Source organism: Osmia bicornis, chromosome 2 (genome assembly GCF_907164935.1).
Source record: "Osmia bicornis bicornis chromosome 2, iOsmBic2.1, whole genome shotgun sequence".
Classification (NCBI taxonomy): Eukaryota; Metazoa; Arthropoda; class Insecta; order Hymenoptera; family Megachilidae; genus Osmia; species Osmia bicornis.
Window position 1 is genome coordinate 2,306,360 of NC_060217.1, and position 24,468 is coordinate 2,330,827.

At 30.2% G+C, this 24,468-nt stretch overlaps 7 protein-coding genes across 22 annotated transcripts in view; 4 read left to right on the plus strand and 3 right to left on the minus strand.

The window, feature by feature from the left end:
• LOC114874118 (putative mediator of RNA polymerase II transcription subunit 26) overlaps positions 1 to 3,522 on the plus strand; it is a 28,625-nt gene extending 25,103 nt beyond the window's left edge. For 6 of the 12 annotated variants that reach the window (XM_029183076.2, XM_029183075.2, XM_029183079.2 and 3 more), the window contains one exon: positions 994 to 3,522. In XM_029183076.2, coding sequence (XP_029038909.2) covers positions 994 to 1,360 — 367 coding nt within the window. In that variant the 3' untranslated portion in view covers positions 1,361 to 3,522. Of the gene's footprint in view, positions 1 to 18; positions 157 to 261; positions 732 to 760; positions 770 to 993 lie in introns of those variants that run through there. The other 6 variants (XR_003789049.2, XM_029183083.2, XM_046290106.1 and 3 more) reach the window with 6 other exon arrangements.
• Positions 3,523 to 3,659: 137 nt separating this feature from the next.
• Positions 3,660 to 11,779, minus strand: LOC114874117 (cell division cycle and apoptosis regulator protein 1-like). Its single transcript, XM_029183074.2, has 15 exons — positions 11,622 to 11,779; positions 10,980 to 11,107; positions 10,579 to 10,850; positions 10,249 to 10,503; positions 9,922 to 10,185; positions 9,620 to 9,845; positions 9,273 to 9,550; positions 8,343 to 8,598; positions 7,381 to 7,446; positions 7,106 to 7,306; positions 6,848 to 7,027; positions 6,375 to 6,722; positions 5,936 to 6,305; positions 5,511 to 5,854; positions 3,660 to 5,452 (listed from the first exon to the last, which is right to left on the minus strand). Exons 1-15 carry the CDS (start codon positions 11,677 to 11,679, stop codon positions 5,168 to 5,170), a joined length of 3,531 nt encoding a protein of 1,176 aa, XP_029038907.1. The 5' UTR covers positions 11,680 to 11,779; the 3' UTR covers positions 3,660 to 5,167.
• Positions 11,780 to 12,818: 1,039 nt separating this feature from the next.
• LOC114874119 (peptidyl-prolyl cis-trans isomerase-like) lies at positions 12,819 to 15,389 on the plus strand. Its single transcript, XM_029183085.2, has 3 exons — positions 12,819 to 13,188; positions 13,911 to 14,264; positions 14,440 to 15,389. Exons 1-3 carry the CDS (start codon positions 12,985 to 12,987, stop codon positions 14,509 to 14,511), a joined length of 630 nt encoding a protein of 209 aa, XP_029038918.1. The 5' UTR covers positions 12,819 to 12,984; the 3' UTR covers positions 14,512 to 15,389.
• Positions 15,390 to 15,972: 583 nt separating this feature from the next.
• On the minus strand, positions 15,973 to 16,724 carry LOC114874100 (cytochrome c oxidase assembly protein COX20, mitochondrial). Its single transcript, XM_029183051.2, has one exon. It carries the CDS (start codon positions 16,478 to 16,480, stop codon positions 16,130 to 16,132), a length of 351 nt encoding a protein of 116 aa, XP_029038884.1. The 5' UTR covers positions 16,481 to 16,724; the 3' UTR covers positions 15,973 to 16,129.
• Positions 16,725 to 16,776: 52 nt separating this feature from the next.
• Positions 16,777 to 18,186, plus strand: LOC114874098 (40S ribosomal protein S7). Its single transcript, XM_029183050.2, has 5 exons — positions 16,777 to 16,863; positions 17,221 to 17,391; positions 17,567 to 17,748; positions 17,826 to 17,976; positions 18,079 to 18,186. The coding sequence occupies exons 1-5, from the start codon at positions 16,822 to 16,824 to the stop codon at positions 18,154 to 18,156; spliced, it is 624 nt and encodes a 207-aa protein (XP_029038883.1). The 5' UTR covers positions 16,777 to 16,821; the 3' UTR covers positions 18,157 to 18,186.
• Positions 18,187 to 18,274: 88 nt separating this feature from the next.
• On the plus strand, positions 18,275 to 20,605 carry LOC114874097 (PSME3-interacting protein). 4 transcript variants are annotated; one of them, XM_029183047.2, is made up of 7 exons: positions 18,275 to 18,733; positions 18,880 to 19,022; positions 19,272 to 19,388; positions 19,508 to 19,606; positions 19,700 to 19,919; positions 20,021 to 20,088; positions 20,163 to 20,605. In XM_029183047.2, exons 3-7 carry the CDS (start codon positions 19,292 to 19,294, stop codon positions 20,495 to 20,497), a joined length of 819 nt encoding a protein of 272 aa, XP_029038880.1. In that variant the 5' UTR covers positions 18,275 to 18,733; positions 18,880 to 19,022; positions 19,272 to 19,291; the 3' UTR covers positions 20,498 to 20,605. The 4 variants fall into 4 exon arrangements, with proteins under 4 accessions (XP_029038880.1, XP_029038881.1, XP_029038878.1 ...); XM_029183048.2 differs by lacking the exon at positions 18,880 to 19,022; XM_029183045.2 differs by lacking the exon at positions 18,275 to 18,733 and having other exon boundaries at positions 18,740 to 19,022.
• A 382-nt stretch (positions 20,606 to 20,987) lies between these two features.
• On the minus strand, positions 20,988 to 23,766 carry LOC114874096 (putative uncharacterized protein DDB_G0291812). 2 transcript variants are annotated; one of them, XM_046289787.1, is made up of 3 exons: positions 23,750 to 23,766; positions 22,606 to 22,759; positions 20,988 to 22,462 (listed from the first exon to the last, which is right to left on the minus strand). In XM_046289787.1, the coding sequence occupies exons 2-3, from the start codon at positions 22,708 to 22,710 to the stop codon at positions 21,119 to 21,121; spliced, it is 1,449 nt and encodes a 482-aa protein (XP_046145743.1). In that variant the 5' UTR covers positions 22,711 to 22,759; positions 23,750 to 23,766; the 3' UTR covers positions 20,988 to 21,118. The 2 variants fall into 2 exon arrangements, with proteins under 2 accessions (XP_046145743.1, XP_029038875.2); XM_029183042.2 differs by lacking the exon at positions 23,750 to 23,766 and adding an exon at positions 23,098 to 23,334.
• Positions 23,767 to 24,468: the final 702 nt, after the last annotated feature.

A 24,468-nucleotide genomic window follows, 5' to 3' on the forward strand; every position in this document is an offset into this window, starting at 1 on the left:
TATGATATGGTATTATAGTTATCCCGTACAGTAGAGGCAATGGCAAATCTCAGCCAACTTATCCAATAAATTAGTAACTATTTAATGAATTAAAAATTCACCTTAAGAATGTCTACAACTGTAATTGAGTAATTTTATACACATCAATGAAAGAAGGTAACAATTCTGAAAAGTGTTTTGATTTGCCATGCTTGCAAATATAAATGGTGATTTCTTTTTATTTACATGAAATTTGTCATAAATAATGTATTGTTCTTGCTGGTCTGGTCATTACTAATCTCTGGTGATTCCCTGTGAAACAGCTTCCGGATCGGGAAGGTAGAATCGGTCAGTTTGTGTGACTTAATATTAGGATATTTGCTTCTTTCAGCCTTAAACGCCTTTATAATAATGCATCTTTTGTACATTAATATTACTTTGATGATTAGATAATAACAATTCTCTTGCATGCTAAAAGATAGTGTTGCTTCTACTTTACTTTTCTGCTGATTCTTATGCAAATCCTATCTAACGACTAAAACCTATATTAAACTAAAATTTAACATCTTAACAGTTCGAATCGCAACTTTAATAGTACATGGTATAAAATATGTAATTTGATTTCAGAGTATCTTAATTATTCTATCATGGCATGTAACATAAATTTATGAATATATGATCAGTTGAAAAGTACAATTAAATAGTTTCCTTTTCCTTAAATAAATGGTTTTAAGATTATAATAGATTCACAATTAATAATGTTTCATGCTGCCTTTGATAGTTACCTCGGGTAAGTTTATACTCATTTTCTGTAATGTAACTTAACAATAATGATTTTGAAATACAGTAAACCACTTTAAAAGACATGGAAATGTTTGCTGAACTTTAGACTCACCCCAATGATAGAAAAGTCTTAAAATTTGAGGCGGAGTAAAGAAAATATATCTGCATTAGATCAATTAGCAACATGAATTTCTAAGTACAAAAGATGCAATATTACTGTTTCATACACAGATGGAGTGATTCCTGGGATCAGCACCGTCCTACATTACTTGGAGAACAGCTTACTAGTAACAGAAGCCTTCGTAAGTCGACCGATCGTATACCGCGTACAATAAAATCTCGTCAAGAAGAAACCTCGCATCGTCGAAACGGGCATATAGATAAATCGACGGTAGATAGTAATTCGTCGAACGGTAAAATTCTGAAATTAAAGGACTCGAAATCCATTGAATCGAACGGTACGGAACAGAACGACATAAAAACAGAAGGAAGTCCTACTAAATCATGTATTCCAACAAGTAGAAAGCTTGCAACACCAGTTCTCATAACACGATCAACGAGGGCGGTAACCTCAACAGGCAGATCGCACAAGACGTAATTATATTACGTACCTTAAGTTCAATTTAATTTCAATTCAATTGTATATTAGTTTCTTTTGTCAATTTATTTTATTGATCTATGAAATATCATTTGAAGAAAATTTTGTAGAATTTTTTTTGCAGATATTTTTCATTGGTAAAATATCTTAAACTACAGTTAAATTGAAGGAATAATGTACAAATCATGTGTTAAGAGTTAAGGGCAATTTATAAGTTCCTATTTTTTAAGGTTTATATTTCATTTTTGATTTTTTTCTCATCTCATCTATAAAAGATATCGCTCATTTTATCATACTCAAAACGAGATCACTGAATTCTTTTTGTGTAACGGACTGAAAGAGTTGTATAAATTCATTTTTAATTGTAAATTATTCATTGAGTTCTAGCTGATCAAATTTTAATGTGTAATATAGTTTTAATTTTCAGTTAAACTTCGAACAATGTTTGTGATATTATAAAGAATATCCAGTTATCTTCTTTTCTACAAATTTTTTAGTTGATATTAATCACATTTATTGGTTACAGATATTGTGTAAAAATTACAGTGTGTACACGTACACATTTTTTTTTTTAACTTGAGAAGTCAGCTAAATCTAAAGTATATAAGGTACACATATACAGTACTCTATGTATAATTCACAATATATACTACACTTGCAATTATACACTGTGTGTACATTGTATATAGTGTATGATATAGTATAATACACTATATGTAATTTACTGTGTGTGTACTGCATAGTGTATATTATGCTATTATGCCATATATAATTACATTATAGTGTAACATTGTAGTGTAGCATTTTTAAAATGTACATTATATTCTTTTACAATTCTGTACTTACTGTAGAGACACAAGATAGAGGAATAATCCATGCTATTAAATATCACAAACATTAGTCATCATTTCAAAATTTTTAATCAATGAACGCAATTGTATTGTATTATTTACTCATTTGATCAATGTACAAATTTTCAATGCTAAATAATACTTTCCAGTACTAGCCCTGATTTCAGCAGTTACCTGTAACTATTAAAATCAGGGTACTGTTGTAAATTTTCTTTTGTATTTTATGTTACTTATAATTTATTTTGTGGCTAACTTATAAGATCATATTCGGTGCTATTAAATTGTTTCAGTCTACACTAATACCCTATTTAGAGTCTCCTGAATCAGTGAACATGAGAGGTAATTATTCAATTATATTTCAGATAGTTATTTTTTAAACATGATTTGTAAAATTGCAATGTAGTCATTTACATAAAATGATAAATAAGACAATAAATATTAATGACATTGGTTGGTAGTGGTAACAGTTTTGCACTTTCTGTTACATGATGAATTAATTAATATTAAAGCTTCCTAAAAAAAAAAAAAAAAATAAGTCTATAATTGTTTAATTGATATCAGGAGATACTAAATATCTCACATATATGTTGTACATTCTATTAATCATACTTTAATTTGTAAAATGATATAATAAAAGCAAATTAAAAATATAAAGTAATTTTGTGTATTGTGAAATTTAATAGGTGTGTCACTTTCATAATGAAACAGGCTGATATAACTAGAAGAAATTTTTAATAACAGACTGCTATTTTAGAATACTTTTTTATTCCTTTAATTACCTTCATTCAGTCCAATTCTATCCTATAATTTAATATAAAAGATTAACATGAATGTATACAAAAATTTTATAACATATAGCATATCTAAAGATAATCTTTTAAGCTGGTGGTATCTTTATAGGAAGCATAGAAATATTTGGGATCATTGTATTTTATATTGCATTACATTCCAAAAAATGTTTTCTTGTATATTTAGTTGCCATAAACCTCCAATAAGACATCAAATTTCAGCATGCACATTCAAATATCAATTGATCAGTTATTGAGTTACCCAATGAACTCTTAACTGAAATGACTAAAAAGCTTTGTTATACATGTGAAATATTTTATATTCAGTAAACTAAGAACAATTAGATTTTAATAAAATAGCAACCTTATTTTAAATATGTACAAATGAAAGCTTTCACTTGTAATTAAATAGAAGCATCGATATGTTACAACCTGTAATAAATAAACCTTGTTTTAATTTGTAAATTGTATGTATAAGTACGTTCTTTCTGTGGTCTTAAATATAGTAGGATAATTAATGAAATTTTTCAATACATTATTTTCACCTGTCTTAGTATTTTGTTTCATCATTTAACAAATTTCTTTAAAGTGAAAAGGTTGTAATATTTCAAAGTGAAAATAATGAAAAAGAATTAGTAATTCATAGGTAAACAAAAATCGCACGGAGTGTTAAAAATTTATTATTTTTTTGCTGATATATATTTTCAAATTTCAGATCATCACTTGCCAAGGAAGTAATTTTACAATTTTCAGAAATCATATTTCAATATACAGTTGTTTATAATTTTACATCTATTAATATGTTTTTAGCGTAATAATGACATGGATGCAATTTTATAAGCTACAAAAGATTTTGTTTATAATAGAGTATGTACAAAATAATATCCTTGGCATTGTATGTTGTTTGATCATGGAACACATAAGACAATTAATGTAAACACGTTTTTCTTCGTTCAGATTGTATTCATGTCATGAGTAATGCGTTCAAAAAATGAGGGACATCATAAGCACTCATCTTTCTACTATGTTCGAGTCATTACTAACATGTAAAATTTACGCTGGGATAGTATCAACAGAAAGTATGTATATAAAAGAGTTGATATATAATATATATATAATGCTATTTTTACAATTTTTTTTTTTAAATAAATTATTGTTTCTTATGTATAATATTCATGTGATACTAAATTGTCTACAAATACTTTGGTGTTCAAATTACTCTTAGGTACCGTTCTTGCAAAAGTATTTACAGCAGTTACACAAAATACAGAACAGATAAAATTTCCTTTAAGTAGCGCAAGAAAAACAATGCTAACGATATCCCATTAATTATTACCGTATATCTTACAGTTGATGCATATTGTGTGAAAGCTTTATTTTGCCATGCGGTCTTCTGTGTACAAAGTAATAAATACATTGATAACATAATAGAAATACACTGCTGCTATCAAATATGTTAATCAATTGTTGCTTTCAAGAATGCCTATGATAAATTCAATTTATCCTAAGGCCACTCAAGAATTATCGGCGTAATTGGTATAATTCATACACAAAAGCAACAACATTAACATTGTAATTCTAAATATAATCCATCCAAGATAAAGATTTACTGTGTGATTAATATATATATATTTTTTTTTTATAAATCACAGTTTATCACGAAACGAAGTATAGAAAGCAAAAGAATTAGTTATCCAGAAAATCTGAAAATATTTTAATAATCACACCTTAATGATGTTAAACGTAAACTTATTTTGAAATTACAGTACATACTTGTCTATTAATATCTGGCACTTTATGGCAAATGACAGTTACATCAGTATTTAAAAAGTTTCACGAAATTTTGTCTATTTGCATAAAATTTGATTAATTTATGTGAAAAACTGCAATGTAATGATTTGTTTTAATAACTGCATTATTCATTCATTTATGTTAACTGAACAATTCTTATTTCTAACAGAAATAGTTTACCACATATTGTCACTAAGTGAAAAAAGTTATAAAACAGAGTCTTTAGTCATTTTACTTTCATACGGGTAAACCTTTCCCATTCACTTTGAGTGCTGTCATCGCTAAACACGTTTGTCATTCTTTGTTATTAATATACTTAGAATTTTATACGAGTGCGTCAACATCTTTTACAATAAATAAACAGTGTATTTTATATTTTACTTCTTTTCCTTATCAATTTCTGTAATTTCTTTCTTGATTGATATTTTATTGTCGCATTTCTTGTCCTTATCTGTTTCTATGAATTCTTTTTTTATCGGAACTTTGTTATCTCCCCATCTCGTGTCGGTTTTAAATTTTGTTTCAATTTCTGATCCGTTTACTTCACCAACCTTTTCATCTTGTATCTCTACAATCTCCACTTTTTTGGTATCAGATTGCATCATTTTTGCTGCTATATGATACATGTTTTTTACTGCAGTAAGATATGACAAGCACTCAGCCTATAAAAAAAAAGCGAAATGTTAACGTGTTCTTTAAAGATTTACAAAAAATACTTACCGAAACTTTCTTGAGCTTTTCATCCGTATTCCTTAATTTGTCTTTGTATATTTTTAAGTCTTCCGAAAGAGCTTTAATATTATTTGTCTGTTTTGCAGATTTTTCGTTCACTATTGAAAGCTCGTGCTGTAACTCCATCATACGTTCCTCGGTGTCTAACCGAGCCTTCTCCGATCTTTTCAATTGACTAACAAGTTTTTCTACATCCACTAAAGAACCCTTATACATAACGAAACCTTCTGGTATAGTTGATTCCTCAGACTGATCCGCAAGTGAATCTTCTCTTCGTGCCCTCTTCGACGGTGGGCCACTTCCGACAAATACTGGTAACAATTTTTTATTTCCTATAAAAAATAATAAAAAAATTGAAAATGCTAATGTTGTACTAAAATGACGGTATATAATATCAAAATTAATAAGTGTACCAAGTGCCAATGAACGCAATATATCTTCTTCGTAGTCTTCCTTAGCGGAATCATTCTTATCCGTTTCCTTATCGTCTTTCTTCTCTTCTTTTGGATCATCGTCTCTTGATCTATCTGTTAATTTACGGTAGTGTAAAGAATCTCTGGTTACAACCTTTTGTACTAATTTACGAACTTGAGCTCTTGATAAATTCAATCCTAAAGTATAAATAAGTTCTTCTATATCTTTGTCGAATATATATCCGCAATGAGTTTGATCAAAATAAACGAAAGATAGTAAGAGATAAGGATCGTGCGTGTACAGTTTCGTTTTCCTCTTTCTTCCATCCTTATCTCTGTCTCTTCTACCATCTTTAACTGAATCGTCATCCTACAAAATACAGTTATCATATAAAGTTTAAAAAAAAATTCAGGGATATCAGTATAGAAAAATAATTACATCAGATTCATCTTCTTCATCGTCGTCATCATCGTCATTCTTTTCTTTATCTCTATCCCTATCGTCTGTTTTACTTTTCGCATCTTTCTCGTCCTTTTTATCTTTACTTCCCTCTCTTCTTTTCTCGTCCTTCCTTTCATCTTTCCTACAACGTTTATCGTCATCCTTTCTTTTATCATCTTTTTTCTCATCTCTCTTATCATCCTTTTTATCCTTCTTCTTATCTTCGTCTTTTTCTTTGGGTTTCTCAGGAAGACTGCACAATGCTCGATAAATGCGGAAACCGAAATCTCGCATCAGCATCTCGTTAAAGAGTTCCGCGAACAACGATACTTCGAAAGAATGTTCCTGAACAAAAATTAAATGAAAATTGATTATACGCATTGATATAACTAGAATATTCTTCTGGGGTTGGCTAAGTCTCTTAAAAATTTTGATATTGTAGAATTACACGAACTTCCAAGTTTTATTACCTTTGTATCTTCTGGCCTGTAATCCAAAAGTACACTCAAAGACATAACAGTGCAATCAAATTTTCCACTTTTCGCCATTCTGGAAGGATGGACGATAATATGGGACGATTCTGGTAACGTGTATCGTTTTTCAAGCGCTATCCGTTCACGTTCACAAAGTTTTCTTCTGTCTTCATCATGCTGAACATAAACGTTACAAAAATGAATACATTAGTTATTCACGTTAATGTTTTAAATTCTATGAGAAAGAAACCTCACATCTTTGTCTCTAAATTTTTTATCCTCCTCTTCTTTCGGTGAAGGTGAAACGTCTTTTTCATTCTCTTCAATATCATCCTGCCGTCCTTCTTCTTTAGCTTGTTCTAAAGTCGCTGCTTTTGTTAATCTTGCAAGCAGCTGGGATTTCAAACCTTTGCAATTTAAATTACGGGCAGCTAATTCCTGACGTAATTCATTTACCTGTGTAAAAAAAATTGTAACATAAATATAAATATCAATAAAACATGAGGCGAGTAGGTTGTAGTAAAACTGACATTCATAGACTTTGGATCCAGTTCAGAATAATGAGTGGGGTCCTTCTTCTCCGGCACTGGATCTTCCTGAAAAGAAGAAATTGTACATTACGTTACAGAAGTTTTGAACATGACAGAAAACTACAAAACAGAAGCAGCCCCTATATAACGAAACGAAACCACTCCCTCTTCATTCTTTCACCATTCTCTAATTTTACCACTCTCGCAATTGCAATGATATATACAGTTCTTCATTCACGATGACCTTCAAGTATGACTCAAGTAACTGCTAGATTCTCATAGTGTCCTGGCTCTGGTGTCTGTGTGGTTGATAGGTTATGGATAATATCAATAATGTTGTATACAACGATTATCAAATGATACTTTTGAAATGATTTATCAATGATGGTGAAGGTAATCAGGAAAAGGGGGGGGAATGGCTCAGCTGCGCTCTTCTCCGAGCTAGGCTTGCTTGCTTCTCTTGTTAATGCAATGTGACTGCCAGTGGCTAAGGGAATACTTGCAATACATTACTCATTGATCTTCATTATATTATATTTAAACCTTCCGAGATACTGTAATTAATAAGCTACAATGAGCATCATTTTTAGACTCTTAGTACAGCATTACATTGAATAAATAAGAATTCTTGTACCACCGAGTTATCGTTTTCATTGAAATTACAACATTATTCATGTTATCAAATTATTATGACTTTCTGTTATCAAAAAAGTGAATAACTTCATAATGAAAATGAAAATAGCAAAGTACAGAAGTTGACTACTTTAACGTTCTATAAAATAAAGCATTGAAATGAAATTCAAAAGAATATTGAATAATCAATAAATACTTGAAGATATAGGATCAATGAGCAAGTAGAGCCTATATTGAAAATCCAGTTTAGTAATGGTAGGAAAACAGTTTCACGATTATATAATGTAATAAAAAGGTAAAAGTAATATATGGGATGATGTTGGCAGTGCCTTTTGATCAGCGACGGCAGCCTCATCAGTGTCATTGGCAGCATCCGAATCGTCGGGGCTAGAGGTGGCACGCAGCAATTTTCGTTCCAGTTGTTTCTTATAGCTGAGTTGTAGACCGTCCCATTCCAATTTGGTAGGTACACAGCTCCATACATCTGGGAGAAATAGTATGACGGTTTCAACGCGAGAGGGCACCACTCGCCCCGACTTGTGGGTCGTTTCTGCACGTCTGTAGTAGAGTTCCAGGAAGCGGTACCTGTGCCGCAAGGAAAAACAATACCCAAACGTCAACTCAGGTTAATGCCGCTTAGCTTTGCCTTATATGCTAAGTGTTCGTTTTTGTTCGCTTGTTCGTTAAGCCCGCACACTCTGCATACAAAGCCACACATAGCGCACAATCGTAGACCATTTTGATAAAGCACAACTTTAGTAGGGAGTCACATGGATCCACAGAACAATAGTGATGCCCCTGACCGCTTCTATATCATCATCTGGGTGCTCGATACAGGATCCAGTGCAGCAATCTCCATCGATCACTTGTGTATTCAACAAAATACATACCTCCTCTGTTTTGCCTAAGCTACAACCTTAGGTTATCAAGTCAGAACTCGTATTAGAAGTTCACAGATGGTACACCTGCCGGATATTTCTTAATACTATAACATTTTCTCCCATAATCTTCAACATAATTAAGTAACGTATCGTCAAAGAATATGTACTATACATTTATACAATGTGGAGTCGACGAGTCCAAAATCTTTCAACTTTTTTTTTTTAGCTTTCACGGTAATCTTTAACTCGATTATAATATTGGCAAGCAATGAAACAGTAATGGACAGAGATATTAAATAGCATCACGTTACTCTTTCGATGAAGTGCTTTAAACTACATTGAAAAGAAAAATGATATAAAGTATTTTAGGAATCGTACCACTGGGTGCAGCTGGAGAGATCTATCCCTGTAAGCGCTTTACAAGTCCTCACTGCTGTCCTGATTAAAACCGATGGATCCTTTTCAGGATTAGGACCATCCAATGAAGGACTCCATGGCCCACCGATTGCCATTGTCTCATTTTTACCTCGTAAGCCTACCAAGAAATTTATTAAACGTGTAGGATGTACATAATCACGATCTGGATCTCTATCCTCGGATACACCGCAACATCGTTTATATATCTCTTCCATGGCAGGCATAGATATCAGCATAACCTACAGCATACAGGAAATTTGAACGTAAAGTATTTTATAATTAATCATTTCAAAAAAAATGTAACAAACCTTCGCAGAGAAGAGATAATCGGCATCCGAAGGTTCTAACACCGCTGTATTTTCAGTACAAGGATCAATGTCCTTATGCATCACATGAAAAGAGCATGGCTTATTAAGAGTAAATGGCATATGCGGTGGAAAAGCATCAACCCATCGGAAATTAGTAGAAAAGAAGTCACTAGGAATATACATATTCTGGTAACGTCTCCTTATCTCAAGTACATCTGCTTCAGGTCTAGAATTATAATTATAAAATTGAGTAAATGATAAAATGTTGTAAATATCTTATCAGTCAAGACAAATACGCTTACAGATCGAGAGCTATTTTCGGTATTTGTACCATGTAACGTGGTACAACTCTAGTACGTCGCCGTGGTCTTGGAGATTTACTTCTCCTAGTTCTCGATGGACTACGTTCCTCCTTTTTCTCGCGTTCTCTGATTCTTTCCTCGCGGCGTCTCTTTCGTTCAATCTCTTCCTCTTCATTTTTTCGTTCACGGGGAGATCTTTCTCTTACTCTTCCAATTTTATTACGATTACTAGCTGTATTGGCACTCGTCGCGCTAGTTGCAAATCTATTAAAAATCCCATCATTGTAAGTAAACAATATTTCTGTAATATAAATTTGTATTAATTACCTATTATTAGCATTTTCAGCAGGCGGAGGCACAGCATTATAGGTTCCTGAGGTACGACTTTGTTGCGGCTGTTGCTGTTGCTGCTGTTGACGAGAGGTTTGATTACTCTGTTGCGTATTAGTATTACTATTATTGTTTCCCATAGGGAGTACTTGTATCCTAGTAGCGCTCCATTTAAATGGCATAGATGGATTGTACGACGCTTCTACAAGTACCCGATCACCAACAACTGGGTTGGATCCTTTGACGCATGCACTGAAATCAAAATATTTTAACGATGTATATCACAGATATCGAGCTCGTTGTGTGATTGAAATATAATTTAATTACTTTGTTTGAAAGAACACATCTTCATCTACAAAACCGAAATTATCATATACTTGAGTCACCGTGCCAGTAAATACTCTCTGCTTAGTAGACGATGAAGGTACATTTTGTTGTACTTGTTGTGGTACACCAGCAACAGATGGTTGAAATGCATTTGTGTTTAATGCTCTTGGCGGTGGATAAGAAACAGTGGCAACTTGTGGATACAATTGTCCAGCTATACCAGATGGTAAGTTTGATCCAAGGGTTGCCATTGAAGCCATTGTTATATTGGGCTATTTTATAAAACATATGTTATTAAAGACCTATTAATAAATTGTTTAATAGCAAATAATCTACCTAAATTTTTGTATAAGAAAATAGATACTATTTATACAATTTAATAATACATTTTATCAACTGACCTGTTGCAATCCTAAACTTTGCTGATAAACTTGTTGAGTTTGTTGCTGATATTGAACCATAGGCTGTCCACCTATACTACCCATTGCTTGACCTAACATTTGTTGTTGAATATTTTGAATTCCCTGTCCTATGTAGAATTAAAAATAAAATATGTGCCAAATATGTGTAGAAAATAATCTTGAATACTTTTAAAACAATGCATTATAAATTTATTATGCAACTTAAATGATACATATAATAAGAGATTTCCATTTTCAATACGGATGAACAAATGAGTGTAAAAATATCTAACAAAATTAAAATAGAGGCGTTTGTTATTTATATATTTATAAACATAAATTATTAAGATTTTATATAAAATTTATTTAAGAAAAAGAGAAAGAAAATTCAATGGTAATTGTAAAGAGATGGAGGTACTTTGAATGCTTTCTGCTCGTAAGAAAACATGTCTGTACCCAGTATTTTAGAACAGAAATGATGAATTATTTTTTAATACTTTGAAAATATATAAATCATTGCTAAGAAACATTTTGTAAATATATTCATTCGCTCATGTAAATTATAACAGAAATTTGGCAACGTTGTTGACTTGCACACGGAACGACGATAAGGAGCATATTTTAATAATGCAATTGATTTACCTGCATTACGAACCCACGGTGGGTTTTTACCACCTCCAAATGGCGAAAGGTTACTCATTTTTTATGAAATATGTAATATTATTAACAATACAACTTTAACAAAGTCTCGAGTACTCTTAATTGAGCGTCCTTCATTCAGGCGCCATCTTTTCGGCTATAACTACTAAGCTCAAATACAGCTCTATGCAGGAAATAAATTAAATTTTAAATTCAGAATAGCATTTTTTTATTGTGATTTTTCATTAAATAAATGTTAATTCAAATTTGCTTCAGCATTTAATTTACTAATTTGTTGTTAGTAATTCGTGAAAAGTATTAAAACTTTTAATTTGATTATGTTGTATGTGTCAGAGCCCTATAGAAAAGTTTTCTTGTCAAATTAAATTTAGTGAAAAACTGAATTATTTTTCTATCGAATGCTGATATTTTCCAATTCCCTACATTTAATTCGTATATTTGCATTAGAAGTATGTTTCACTATTAATAGAAGAATCAGCCGGTTAAACATAAAATAATTTGATGATCCCGCTGTGAGAATTAAACGTTCTGTATTTTATTCGTTGCGGCAGTAGTTGCAATGGTAATTTTGAAACGTCATATCCGGCGCAGATGCACAATGAAATTGAACAGAATCATGATTGGTCCACAATCAAGATTATCAAGATCCAAGGCAGTGCATGACATAACATCCTTTGGTTATGTCAAATAAGTGTATAACATTAGTAGTATAATTGCATGATCTACTTATATTATAGAATAAAACTTTATTTTACATAATCTAAATTCCAAAGAGAAATATTATAAATAATAACAATCCAACAGTACATAAAATATACATGTTTTTGATACCATAAATAACAGTATGTAAATCAATGATAACGCTTACGATAAAACGCAAAGCAATATTGATTAGGTTATGAAGGAAATATGCCCAAAACGTATTCTTTATTTAATAAGGTATAACAATATATTAAGTATATAAGGATAAATTGCTACACAAAATACATTTTTAAACTGTGATAATTTATATAATTTGTTATTTTAAATGACTTCATTTTTTTTTCGTAATTTAAATGTTCCTTCCGTTAGATCCGATGCACGTACTTATATACTTTAAAAAGTCGTACGTGATTGGTTACTTAGTACGATCGCTAGAAATACCGTATTAGATTGGTCAAAAGCAGAAAACACACATGTCGCTCAATAACTGTCGATGTTAAACAGAAAATCATCGTTTTATTACATAATAATACTATAAAATAATAATTGATTATTTGGAAAACATAATATTAATTCCATTACAGAACGATATAGAACGATTAAGTTGTTTGAAATTGATTTTTGAGAGAGTAACACTCGGAACATGGCGTTGAGATCGATCTGCCGGCTGTCAATTGATTCGACCTTCAGCCATTTGAACCATTTGGGAGCCACCGCCCGGCCAAGACGACCGTCTTTTACATTGGTGTCACGAACATTTGCTGCTGTTGCCGAAAAAATGGGTTTACCACGTGTTTTCTTTGATATGACTGCAGACACCAAGCCTGTGGGACGTATCGTGATGGAGGTAGGTGAAAATTCGTTTCAATTAATATGGTTTTCATCTTTTAAACACATTGTCGTTAGAATCCCGGCGTGATTGGCCATCTTGAATTTTCTTAAAAGCCGGTTATGCGACTCAATTTTCGACCTGAATTCTTATTAAAATAGTAATTATTTAATTATCCCCTGAAAATTGTTGTATTGTACGCATACGATGATTATTTTTTTCCATTTGACGCGGTAAGAGGCAGTGGAAACTAGTTCGGTGCTTCGTTTCCGACTTTGGAATTTCTACTGAACCGTAAAATTTTCCATTCGCTGATTGTCGCTGATACGTTCGATTACGTATCTTACGCAGGTGAAACTTTAAGACGTAATTGCAAAATTATTTTTATTGATCATTGTAATAACTTATCATAGTGTACTTAATGTAAAAAAAAATAGTAATTTTTAAATAGTTCGGTTTAAATGAAAAAAGATATAAGTAAAATGAAACTAGACGTAAAAATCTATATTTGCTAAAAACAAACCTGCTGTTATATTTAGTTTTACAGCTTTCTAAATTTAATTATTTTTCAATCAATAAACATATATTATTAAATAAAATTAGAGCTACTTATAGTTCAGTTATACAATCTCATCAGAATAATTTATATGATCTATCAGTTTCCAAGGTTAATTGTAATTTATATTCATATAAAATTAAATATGTATGCAAATTTTTAGAAATTAATAAATTATTTTTAGTTGAGGAATGATGTTGTTCCAAAAACTGCAGAAAATTTCCGAGCTCTGTGTACTGGTGAAAAGGGCTATGGTTACAAAGGAAGCAGCTTCCATAGAGTGATCCCAAACTTTATGTGCCAAGGAGGTGATTTCACTAACCATAATGGCACTGGTGGAGAATCCATCTATGGTTCAAAGTTTGACGATGAAAACTTTGTCCTGAAACATACTGAACCTGGTATCCTTTCTATGGCAAATGCTGGTCCAAATACCAATGGTAGTCAATTCTTCATCACCAGTGCCAAAACTAGTTGGCTGGATGGCAAACATGTCGTGTTTGGAAAAGTTGTTGAAGGAATGGATGTTGTTAGAAAAGTATGTAATTTTAAATTTCTTTTTCTTTCTTAACATTAAAATAACGTATTAATCTTCATGTTATTCAACTTAATAGATGTTACATAATTCAACAAAATTTGAGTAATATATTGGATTTACTTCACATATTATTTTTTATAATAAATAAAAGAGATATTTGTTTTTCTCATTTCAGTTAGAGGGAATGGGATCTCAAAGTGGAAAAACTTCCAAAAAAATCGTGGTAGCCGACTGTGGAGAATTGTAGATTGTTTAACTAGATACTCTAATGCTGAATTTTTATTTAGCTGTCGCATACAACTGTTGCTGTCTTTATTGTATGACTCATTCATCCTGATCATCATCATTGTTCTTTAACGCTGGATTTAGTTTTACATTAAGAGAAATGTACAACTTTTACAAACTGGTACAACAAATTATTTGTATTGTATTGTTTTTTTATTACAAATAATTAAGGTTGGAATACACTACAGATTAGATTTCACTAGCACTGTTCTCTCCGTTTTTCTCTCTATCTCTTTTTTTTCTTTTAGTACAAAGTTGTTCAATTTTACTTAATCATTACTTACCCTCTATATGGAATGCATTTATCATATATTGACATTGAATACAAAACAAGTGAAAATAATTCTAGATCCACATTCTTCCATGCAATATTCCTCCTTTAAATGGTATTAAATGGTATGGCACAGTTAAACATATGTATGGAAAGTTTCATAAAATAGTTTCTTCTGTGTGTACTATTTGCATTTTAGTATCTAAGGAAAGCAATTTCGTGAGTATTTGCATTTCTGAAGTTCATAGTGAGTGTTACATAATTGGTATATAATGCATTTATCTGTGAAGTTACAATGTTTTAACTTTTTCCATTGTGCTTTTATATTTAAATCCAGTTAAATAATGTTCCTATTAACAAGAGCATTACTCGTTTTTATATGTATACACCATTTCTTTTCTAAGCACAGAGTAATTGATAATACAAGTTTCCTTATTTGTAAACTGTAATACCAGATAATGCCGTTAGATAAATCCATCTTACTATGATGTAACACCAACGTTAAAGAATGTAGTTCCAACGATCACAATAATTCGGATTTCTATGAAATAAAATTGTTTTCAGAAACATTATCGTGTGTTATTCAGTATAAGTATAAATATATTGCTTTCTGTAGTCTTATTTGAGTTGACCTTTTCATTCTTACATATCTGTTGATAATTTATCAAACGGTGAACAGTGTGTGAAATAAATATTTTATAGTAGATAAGATATATTATGTTCAAGGCTAGAGTATATGGTAATAAATGAATATCAAATAGAGATACTGCATTGGAAAACATTTGAGATTCGCGCACTGTCTGTAACGGAAAAAAATTTTTCCAAATCTAGGGACATTCCGATTTAAATTACATATAATATCAATCATAGTGTCCGTTCGTCTAGTGAAAAAGCACTGACTTTGGAGTCCAAGTTTAACCGCAAGAAATATCATAAATCTAATTATTTAATAAAAGCGTTAAAGTAATTAAAATAATCATCTGATAAAAGCTTTCGAATATTCAATAAATTAGAATTTCAATGATTTATTTGAAATTACAAAATACACTAGACGAACGGACACTATGATTGATATTGTACATACACGCACTTCTTATGTGGGAGTGACCTAATTTATAAAATTAAAATTGTAAGTGAAAAAATTAACACAAGTCCGTATTATTTTACTTTTAATTGTAATATATTTATAGAACTAAAATTGCAAAATACTTGGTTCATATAAATTTGTACTATTACACCTATTATGTATTCTTTATATGAAGATTACATACAAGTCTGTAGCACTTTTTATTCAAAAAATATTTCATTATTAAGCATCTTCAACTTTTAGGCTTGAATTACTGGATTCAGAACCTTTTTTTGATGTATTTATTTCATATATAGCTTTCTTAATAAGTCTTGCTTGTTTTCGCAATGAATATTCGTCATATGTACAATAACAAGTCATACAAAACGTTATTGCTAAATATCCGCCAAATCCTATGTACACTGATCGTCTCGGTTGACTTGTGAATAAAAATGCTACTAATCCAGATAATATACCTCCAGAAATGCCAGATATCAAAGCATTCCTTTGACATCGTGTTTTAATAATTGGTTCACCAAAAAGTGTAAAATTTTGTCGAAAATTCTGCTCTTGAGGATTGTTGGAATGCTCCATATTTCTAATGCTAGTTTATATTTCAGAAAACCAATCCTTATTCATATAACCTCCACAAATAACATCTTGTATCCCATTTTCACAAAACAATTTTTGTCTGTGCCACTCTTAACATTTTGAAGATACTAGCGTATATACGCATGTATGTATGTACACAATTTGAATACAAAATTACTAGACAAAATTTGTGCATTTATCTTTATATATAATTAATCTACAATATAAAAATTGAAATATTTATTATGAGGTGTATACTTTTTTTATATTTTGTAACTACATCTTTCTATAATTATAAAATATAGAGATATTTTATAAATGAAATGATTGGTACTACTGGATAAATGGTTGCTGGATCTTTTTCCCATCGTATGGATGTCGGCAAGGTACGCACGAGTAACATTTTGGTTTTTACTTAAAAACAGAGTCAAAATGAATTAGAGAAAATTGTATGATACTTTGCATACTATTCGTAATATTGCATTATATCAAATGAATGAAGGTTTTTCATTGGATCGCGTATACAAAGTTCGATAAAATTGGATTTCACTTGATACAATGCACTACAAATATTTGACAGCATATTATACTTCATCAAATTTAGTTTTAAAATTTCACTTTTATGTATACTACCGATCTTGAATGAGATCTGTTTTAGCTAAAATGATTAGCAGATAAAATGATAGTGTTAAATTTATAATCAATGTATAAACAATTTTCTAACCTCTAATTATTTTTTTCAGATGTTCACAGCAAACGCTAAAATAATAAAAAGTGGCGGAGCCGAACCTGATGCGTTCGAAGCCAGCATCTCCCAGGCTCTACTGGAGCTGGAAATGAATAGTGATTTAAAATCGCAACTGAGAGAATTGTATATTACTAAGGCACGTGAAATAGAGACCAACAACAAGAAGGTAAAATGACATTATTTTAATTTTTTAAATATTTTATTTCAACCACTTAATACATCTTTGTAGTTAAACATATTATTCATTTAGTAACTGATTAGAGGAAATAAATATTTTAATTGAAATTAGGTTTGCAAATATTCTCATGTTTATATTATAACATCAATGTGTTTATTTGTAGTGCATCATTATATATGTACCTATGCCAAAATTAAAGGCATTCCAAAAAATTCAAACAAGACTGGTACGTGAATTAGAGAAGAAATTTTCTGGGAAACATGTGATGTTTGTTGGAGAACGTAAGATCTTGCCTAAACCAACAAGAAAAACACGTACTAAGAATAAGCAAAAGAGGCCCAGAAGGTATATTATTGCAAATAAGGTTAATATACATATTGCCAAATAAAATAATAACAAATATGTATTAAATATTCCTCCAGCCGTACTTTAACTGCAGTATATGATGCGTTATTGGAAGATTTAGTATATCCAGTAGAAATTGTTGGCAAACGTATCAGAATTAAACTTGATGGTACACAACTTATCAAAGTTCATTTGGACAAAAATGAACAAACAAACATTGAGCATAAGGTAAATGATACAAATTTTCCCGTTATGTAATTCTAGACATATATTACAAAATATCATTTTTATTATTCATGTATAAAATAAATTATTAATTCTCTTTAATAGGTTGATACCTTTGCGGCAGTGTACAAGAAATTAACTGGTCGGGATGTAACATTCGAATTTCCTGAAACTTATGTATAATTTGTAAACAAATAAATATATTTGAAGTAACATTTTCTACTACCGTCTAGCATTACTGCTAAATGTATGTATTATTATTAATTTTAATAATTTGGTGATGTTGTAATATATTTTACTAATTAGTGCCATCTAGTCTTGAAGTAATGAACTCTATAGCAATGGAGTATATAGTTAACTTACCAACAGAGCTAAGTCGGTACATTATCGACACAATTAAATAGATAATTCTCGTAAGGTAACTGATCTATTGTAATTGATATGAAGCTTCAGCTATGCCGACACAAATTATTTGCATACATCTGGCTCTGTGCGCATGCGTGTAAAATCTATAATTTGGTAACTACAAGCACTTAATATACATACAAGGTGTCTAAAGTATAGTTACATGATAAAGATTAATAAAACGTTAAGAATTGCTGGTTTTAAGTTTGATTATTTAGGATATTTATACTAAAATATTCATTACTGAACTGTAAAATAATAATTATTCAAATTAGTATCTGAAACTTAACCTTCATAGTCATTAAATAATATCAAATATTTGCCCTCGAAGGACGATTGTTAAATTTATCCGAGTGTATGTACATATTTACTTATTAAAAAGAAAGATTTTGTAAGGAATTGTTCCTGAATTATTAAATCAAAGTACTAAATATTACTAACAAAAATATGTTAAAGTTATAATGTACTTTATTTCTTAAATTTGTAATTTCATGTATTAAGTACAAAACATCTTATGATGAAGAGTGAACAACTGTTCATAAATGCTGAATATTTTGAAAATTAGAAACTTCAAAAAGTATATTTGTTGTACTACTGTATATTCGTATAATTTAGAACAAAATTTCTTGTGAGAGATAAGACTGGTAAGTGCTTTATTTTATTTGAGGCATTTTATTTAACGATTGTATTATTATACATTAATAGTTTTGTAATATTTTATATCTATTACATGTTTTTATTTGTAATTTGTAATGAAACAATATCTTTTCTTAATATTACATATATATGTATTAAAATAAACTGTATTAGCTCCATATAATTTAATAACTAAATAATTATATGTAATATTCTTTGTTTCATAAAGAACTAAAAAGTTATTATTGTAAATACAGGTTTTTCTACTTAGTACACAATGAGTTCAGGATTTATATCTGAAGCTGAGATTGCAGAACAACGAAGGATACGACAAGAAGAATGGGAACGTGTACGAACTGCAGATCAACCATTAGGTTATTATGATTTTTATTTTTTAATTACTATCTCTATATAGAATGAAAACATTAAGAAATTATAAGAATATGATCTTTTTCAATTAATTATTCATTGTATTATTTTTTAATTATTTTAGAAGCACCAGAGGAACAATACGATCCAAGATCTTTATACGAACGATTACAAGAACAGAAAAACAAGCGAGATTCAGAATATGAAGAAGCACACAAACTAAGTAAATTAAGACTTCAATGATTATATAATATGAATTTCATATATTATAAGATATATATTCTTTCAACGTATATAACTATTTCTTGGATTTCAGAAAATATGATAAAGGGCTTAGATGATGATGAAGTAGAATTTTTGGATTTAGTGGATAGAACTAAATTAGAAGAAGAACGTAAAAAAAATCTTGAAGAAGAAAAAGAGATGCGTGATTTTAAAGCAGCTGTTGCTTCCTTACAGGAAAAATCATTAAATGAAAAACTGAAACAAGAATTAAAAAATCCTCAAATTGTCAATAAGAATGTTTCGTCTGGGAGGTAATACGGATATTTTTGATCATTTGTGTTATTACAACTAACAATAAATAGATAATAATAGCCTGTATTTTGCGATATTAAAAATAAATTTTATTTTTCAGTAGCCGTACTTCGCAATTAAAATTATTAGCTGGAGTTGTAGTGAAACGTTCGGAAAAACAAAAACAAGGTAAAAAATAATATCTGGAAATCATTTTAAAGATCTTACTTTTATAATTATTTAAATATTATACCTGTCTATAGGAGATATCACACGAGGTGTTAAGCGAAAATTATCACCAGTCGAAGAAAATAATACACCGAAAAAAGAAAAGTGTGAAGTAAATGAACAGCCAGTGAGTGAGAGTTTAAAATGCGATTCCGATATGTTTGAAGATGTTTCCTTACAAAATAAAAATGTAGTAAGTTTAGGCAGTGGCATGAAATGTATTGGAATTTTACCTGGACTTGGCTCTTACGAAGATTCTAGTGACAGTGATTGTAGTTCGGATACCGATCAAGATCCCGAACCAAATCATTCAAAATACGATCTTTTAGGTCGAAAAATAGAAGTTTCAAAAGATAAAGAAACGAGCTGAATTTACAGTGCTTATAAATACCTTTCTATTCATAAGTAAAAATTGTTATTTTTACTACAATTACAATTCACTGTAATTGTAGAATATAAATATATTTTTTGCACTGAGTTCTTGAATATGTTACTTTCACTTCATTTGATTTCTATTTCATGTATTATTGTTAAATATCGTTAGGAAGAAAAACTACACAGTATAATTTTATTTTTGTAGAGTATAAGAAATTGTATATTCATTATTATTTACTAAAACTGTTTTAATTTTAGATTATGAAATATGCATTAATGGTGATTTATCAATTTTAAATGCGTTCATTTTATGTATGTATTATAAAGAAATACATTATCTTAAAATAATCGTTTGGACAGTACAGATAATGTTAGAAAAGTGAGTTTTGCTATCGTCTTAGTAATGTATGCATAATTTGTAAAATATAACATATATAAAACAAAATTATACAATGATCACAATTTATTTTAAAATATCGTAAGTCGTAATTACAAGTAAAAATATGATACTCAATCTTTTTGAGTATATGTTATTTGTAAATTAAAAATGTAACAAACTAAAATAAATGAATAACATAGTATTTTTGTAGTAAAATAACAAGCTAATAATTAAATGTTAGCTTAATAAAGAATTTAACCATTCATCATTAATATCTTCAGAAACATTATAATCATTAGTTAAGAAATCTGTTAAAACAGTGTCTATATTTATAGCAGTACTTGTTGAAGTATCTGATACAGTTTCTTGATTATTTGATACATCTTGACTTGGTAAACTGGATTCATAATTATTAACTTGATTTAATTTAGAAGCATCAGTTACATCTGTAACTGAAGTTATTGGTTTAAAATCTTTATTAAAACTTGCAATACTTTGAATGTCATGAAAGTTTTCAGTACAGCTTCTTTTCTTCATATTAGCTATCGAATTATTTGCTACATTTTTTGTTTCAAGCTTTGGTTTTACATTCTGAAAACTGTTACTGTTACTGCTTGCATTAGTTGAATTATTAACCTCCTTCTTTTTCTTAAGAGCACTGAAACTGAACTTCTCATACTGTTTACCACTAGTTACGTTTCTTTTCGAAGATACGCTTTCCATATCTAAAGTGATTGGTTTTGTTAGACATTCAGTAACAATTCTTTTTTTACAATCATTTTGGCGTACATTAGATGTTACTATTTCAGGAACTGTTGTGGATACTGGCATTTCAAATGCTAATGTTATGGGGGGCAAACCATCTAGCTGCATTGTAGTTACATTTAAATTAGGCTTTGCTGTTACTTCATTAAGTGATTGAACATTTTTAGATGGCCCCAATTCTGATAATTCTTTGTAATCTGATGAATTGGGGATAGTCTGAATTTTATCATTCAATGGTAAAGATAAATTATGTTCTACAGTATTTGTATTTACATTATTGCTTAAAATGTTTTTATTTTGATCTTGATTCACAGAAATTTGATTCTCTGTTTTAACATTAGAAATATCAATAATTGTCTTTTCAATACTTGTTACCTTAGGAATTCCTTTAACATTATTTATGCTTTTAATATTTTCTGTAAAAACATCAATTTCTTTTTTAATGTGTTTGTTTAATGAATTTTCAGTCCTCTCAGTTTTTATTTTATTACTGTTTGATTGCAAATTATTATCATTCAAACTTGGAGTAATAATTTTATTATTTAAGTTATATTTTTCTTCTGTATTGACCTGTAATACTATATTTGATTCTTCCTTAACAGAAATATTTAAATTATTATCTGAAGTACTTAAATCTATAATAGAACTGATACATTCTTTTGATGGATCTTTAATGGGTATAATAGATGGTTTTGCTGGTAATATCACATTTTCTTTTAATTTTGGTGGTATATTATCATCCCAATAACAAGACCATATCTTTCCCACTAACCTTTGGCAAAATGTAAAGTCTTCACAGCCAAAAGGCCACACACACTAAAAAATAAAGTGTATCAGTTAATCATCTAATTCAAAATAAGAATACAGCACTTTAGAATTATAATTATCTTTCAAATTTATTAGTATAATAACATTAACAGGTTATGTTATTTCCCAAAGGAAGAGAATTCGAATTTTACCTTTTCTTCTTCGCACATCCATATTGCCTCTTGTAAATTAATCTGTAATAATTTTATTTTCTTCTTTAAGCCATTTTTTAAACACAACGGACATAAACTTTGCATTTTATAATAAATATTAATTCTAAACGTAATAATTTAGTAACGTAAACAACTGCAAAATAAAAATTTCAATTAATACATTTTAATTTTTCTTAGTCTATTTCGTTTGTGATCGATTGTGAGTCTATTTTTAACGTTTGAGACGATTGAGAAATTAGTTCTTTTGTAATTAGCAACTTTATTTCAATCATGATGTGAATCAAAACTTTTTAGTAATTTTTTATAATAAACAGACTTTGTGATAACTGATAACTGTAATTGATTGGAAATCGATTCTGATTTACAAATATATCATTTTCATTGTTTGTGAGTGAATAATTTCGTAATTATTTACAAGTTTGTTTTATAATAAATAATTGTAATGCGCATGCGCTACAGATCCGGTCGTACCCATCACTATTCCGAACAAGTGAGTTTCACGATTTGTTCGTTTTTAGGTCTTATATTTCGCTACTTGCTTCGGGGTCCCTGACACCCCGGTGGCAAAATATCGGTAGCAGCATCACCGGTACATTGAGTTGCATTGAACTTGTCGCAGTGAAGTTGGCCATGCATTCACTCACCGACGTGGCGTGAATACGTTAGTGAATTTATAGCCAACTTTACTGCGACAAGTTCAATGCAATTCACAAGGAACCATACCGAACTGTCCGTCTCCGATTTCAATGAAACTCGGTGGATATAAGAAAATATGAAATACGCAATTGTTTTCCCTTCCTCTTGTATTGATAGAAAATTTTCATTTTCCCAACATTTATAGCGAGGCCTGCCGCCAAAACTTCATTTCATGGCTTTATTTTAACTAGAGGCTAAGATATAACTGCAAAACTCTCTGATTTTAATAGTAAATAACGTAAATAAAGATCTATGGATAACTACGTCTGGTTGGTATCTATAGTACATAACGTTATGTAGAGATGGAGCCACTTGGAGTATAATACGTATAAAACTAAGTAGCGTATTATACTGTAGAGTACCATGTATAATACATTGTATAATATCTCACGTATAATACGTGCCCAACCCTGAATACGTATCTTACCTTAAAATACTGTAAAATGTAAAAAACCCTAGAAACCGCTCAGATGACCCTGATCACAAGTAGCACAGCCGACTCTAGTACATACCAGCCGTGCTGAAGTAAAAATGGCAACACCGCGGGAGTCCGGTCCGAATATATCAACATCTAACCCTACTCTATCTGCCTCCCAGACTCCCAGCCAATCAACGTCGTCAGACTCTCGGCTACTCTATGGACTTCGCATAACCTCTTTGGTTTCGTTCCAATAATTTCACTTGTTTCAAGGTTTTTATTCACTTATATACACGTTTATCAATTCTTAAATGTTTCAATTTGATCCAAAGATGGTTTCATTTTGCTTCATACCTAAATTTTCTTGAAACCACTGTAAATATTTCAAATATCATGCTTCACAATACCAAACTACTTCGAGAGTACACAAAATTTATATCACATTTATAACAATTTTATACTACCACATCACTTCTACTTGCCATAGTTGCAACGTTTATGTATTGTTTATACATAATTAATACAAAATAGCGTATATTACTACAGCTTTTAATTAAAAAAGACGGTAATTACAATTCCGAGCACAGGACTCTGTTTTTGAAAATAGGATTCCCGATTGTCACGTGAGCGGTGTTGCCACGTTGTTCAGCATGGCTAGTACTAGAGTCGGCTGTGGATAAATATATGTATAGTATTCCGTCACACAAAATTGTGATTCCGCTAGTTAC

What these genes read in the sequence shown, in the direction of transcription:
- LOC114874117 (XM_029183074.2), bottom strand. Translation starts at nt 11,679, where the DNA reads ATGAGTAACCTTTCGCCATTTGGAGGTGGTAAAAACCCACCGTGGGTT. An exon ending in AAAGTTTAGGATTGCAACAG is followed by an intron (nt 10,851 to 10,979) that starts GTCAGTTGATAA and finishes TTTATAAAATAG; the next exon opens with CCCAATATAACAATGGCTTC. An exon ending in CTCTCCAGCTGCACCCAGTG is followed by an intron (nt 8,599 to 9,272) that starts GTACGATTCCTA and finishes CTTGCGGCACAG; the next exon opens with GTACCGCTTCCTGGAACTCT.
- LOC114874119 (XM_029183085.2), top strand. Translation starts at nt 12,985, where the DNA reads ATGGCGTTGAGATCGATCTGCCGGCTGTCAATTGATTCGACCTTCAGC. An exon ending in TGGGACGTATCGTGATGGAG is followed by an intron (nt 13,189 to 13,910) that starts GTAGGTGAAAAT and finishes AATTATTTTTAG; the next exon opens with TTGAGGAATGATGTTGTTCC. An exon ending in GAATGGATGTTGTTAGAAAA is followed by an intron (nt 14,265 to 14,439) that starts GTATGTAATTTT and finishes TTCTCATTTCAG; the next exon opens with TTAGAGGGAATGGGATCTCA.
- LOC114874100 (XM_029183051.2), bottom strand. Translation starts at nt 16,480, where the DNA reads ATGGAGCATTCCAACAATCCTCAAGAGCAGAATTTTCGACAAAATTTT.
- LOC114874098 (XM_029183050.2), top strand. Translation starts at nt 16,822, where the DNA reads ATGGTTGCTGGATCTTTTTCCCATCGTATGGATGTCGGCAAG. An exon ending in AAGCAAAAGAGGCCCAGAAG is followed by an intron (nt 17,749 to 17,825) that starts GTATATTATTGC and finishes ATATTCCTCCAG; the next exon opens with CCGTACTTTAACTGCAGTAT. An exon ending in AAACAAACATTGAGCATAAG is followed by an intron (nt 17,977 to 18,078) that starts GTAAATGATACA and finishes TCTCTTTAATAG; the next exon opens with GTTGATACCTTTGCGGCAGT.
- LOC114874097 (XM_029183047.2), top strand. Translation starts at nt 19,292, where the DNA reads ATGAGTTCAGGATTTATATCTGAAGCTGAGATTGCAGAACAACGAAGG. An exon ending in AACTGCAGATCAACCATTAG is followed by an intron (nt 19,389 to 19,507) that starts GTTATTATGATT and finishes TAATTATTTTAG; the next exon opens with AAGCACCAGAGGAACAATAC. An exon ending in AAGAATGTTTCGTCTGGGAG is followed by an intron (nt 19,920 to 20,020) that starts GTAATACGGATA and finishes TTTATTTTTCAG; the next exon opens with TAGCCGTACTTCGCAATTAA.
- LOC114874096 (XM_046289787.1), bottom strand. Translation starts at nt 22,710, where the DNA reads ATGCAAAGTTTATGTCCGTTGTGTTTAAAAAATGGCTTAAAGAAGAAA. An exon ending in GGATGTGCGAAGAAGAAAAG is followed by an intron (nt 22,463 to 22,605) that starts GTAAAATTCGAA and finishes TTTATTTTTTAG; the next exon opens with TGTGTGTGGCCTTTTGGCTG.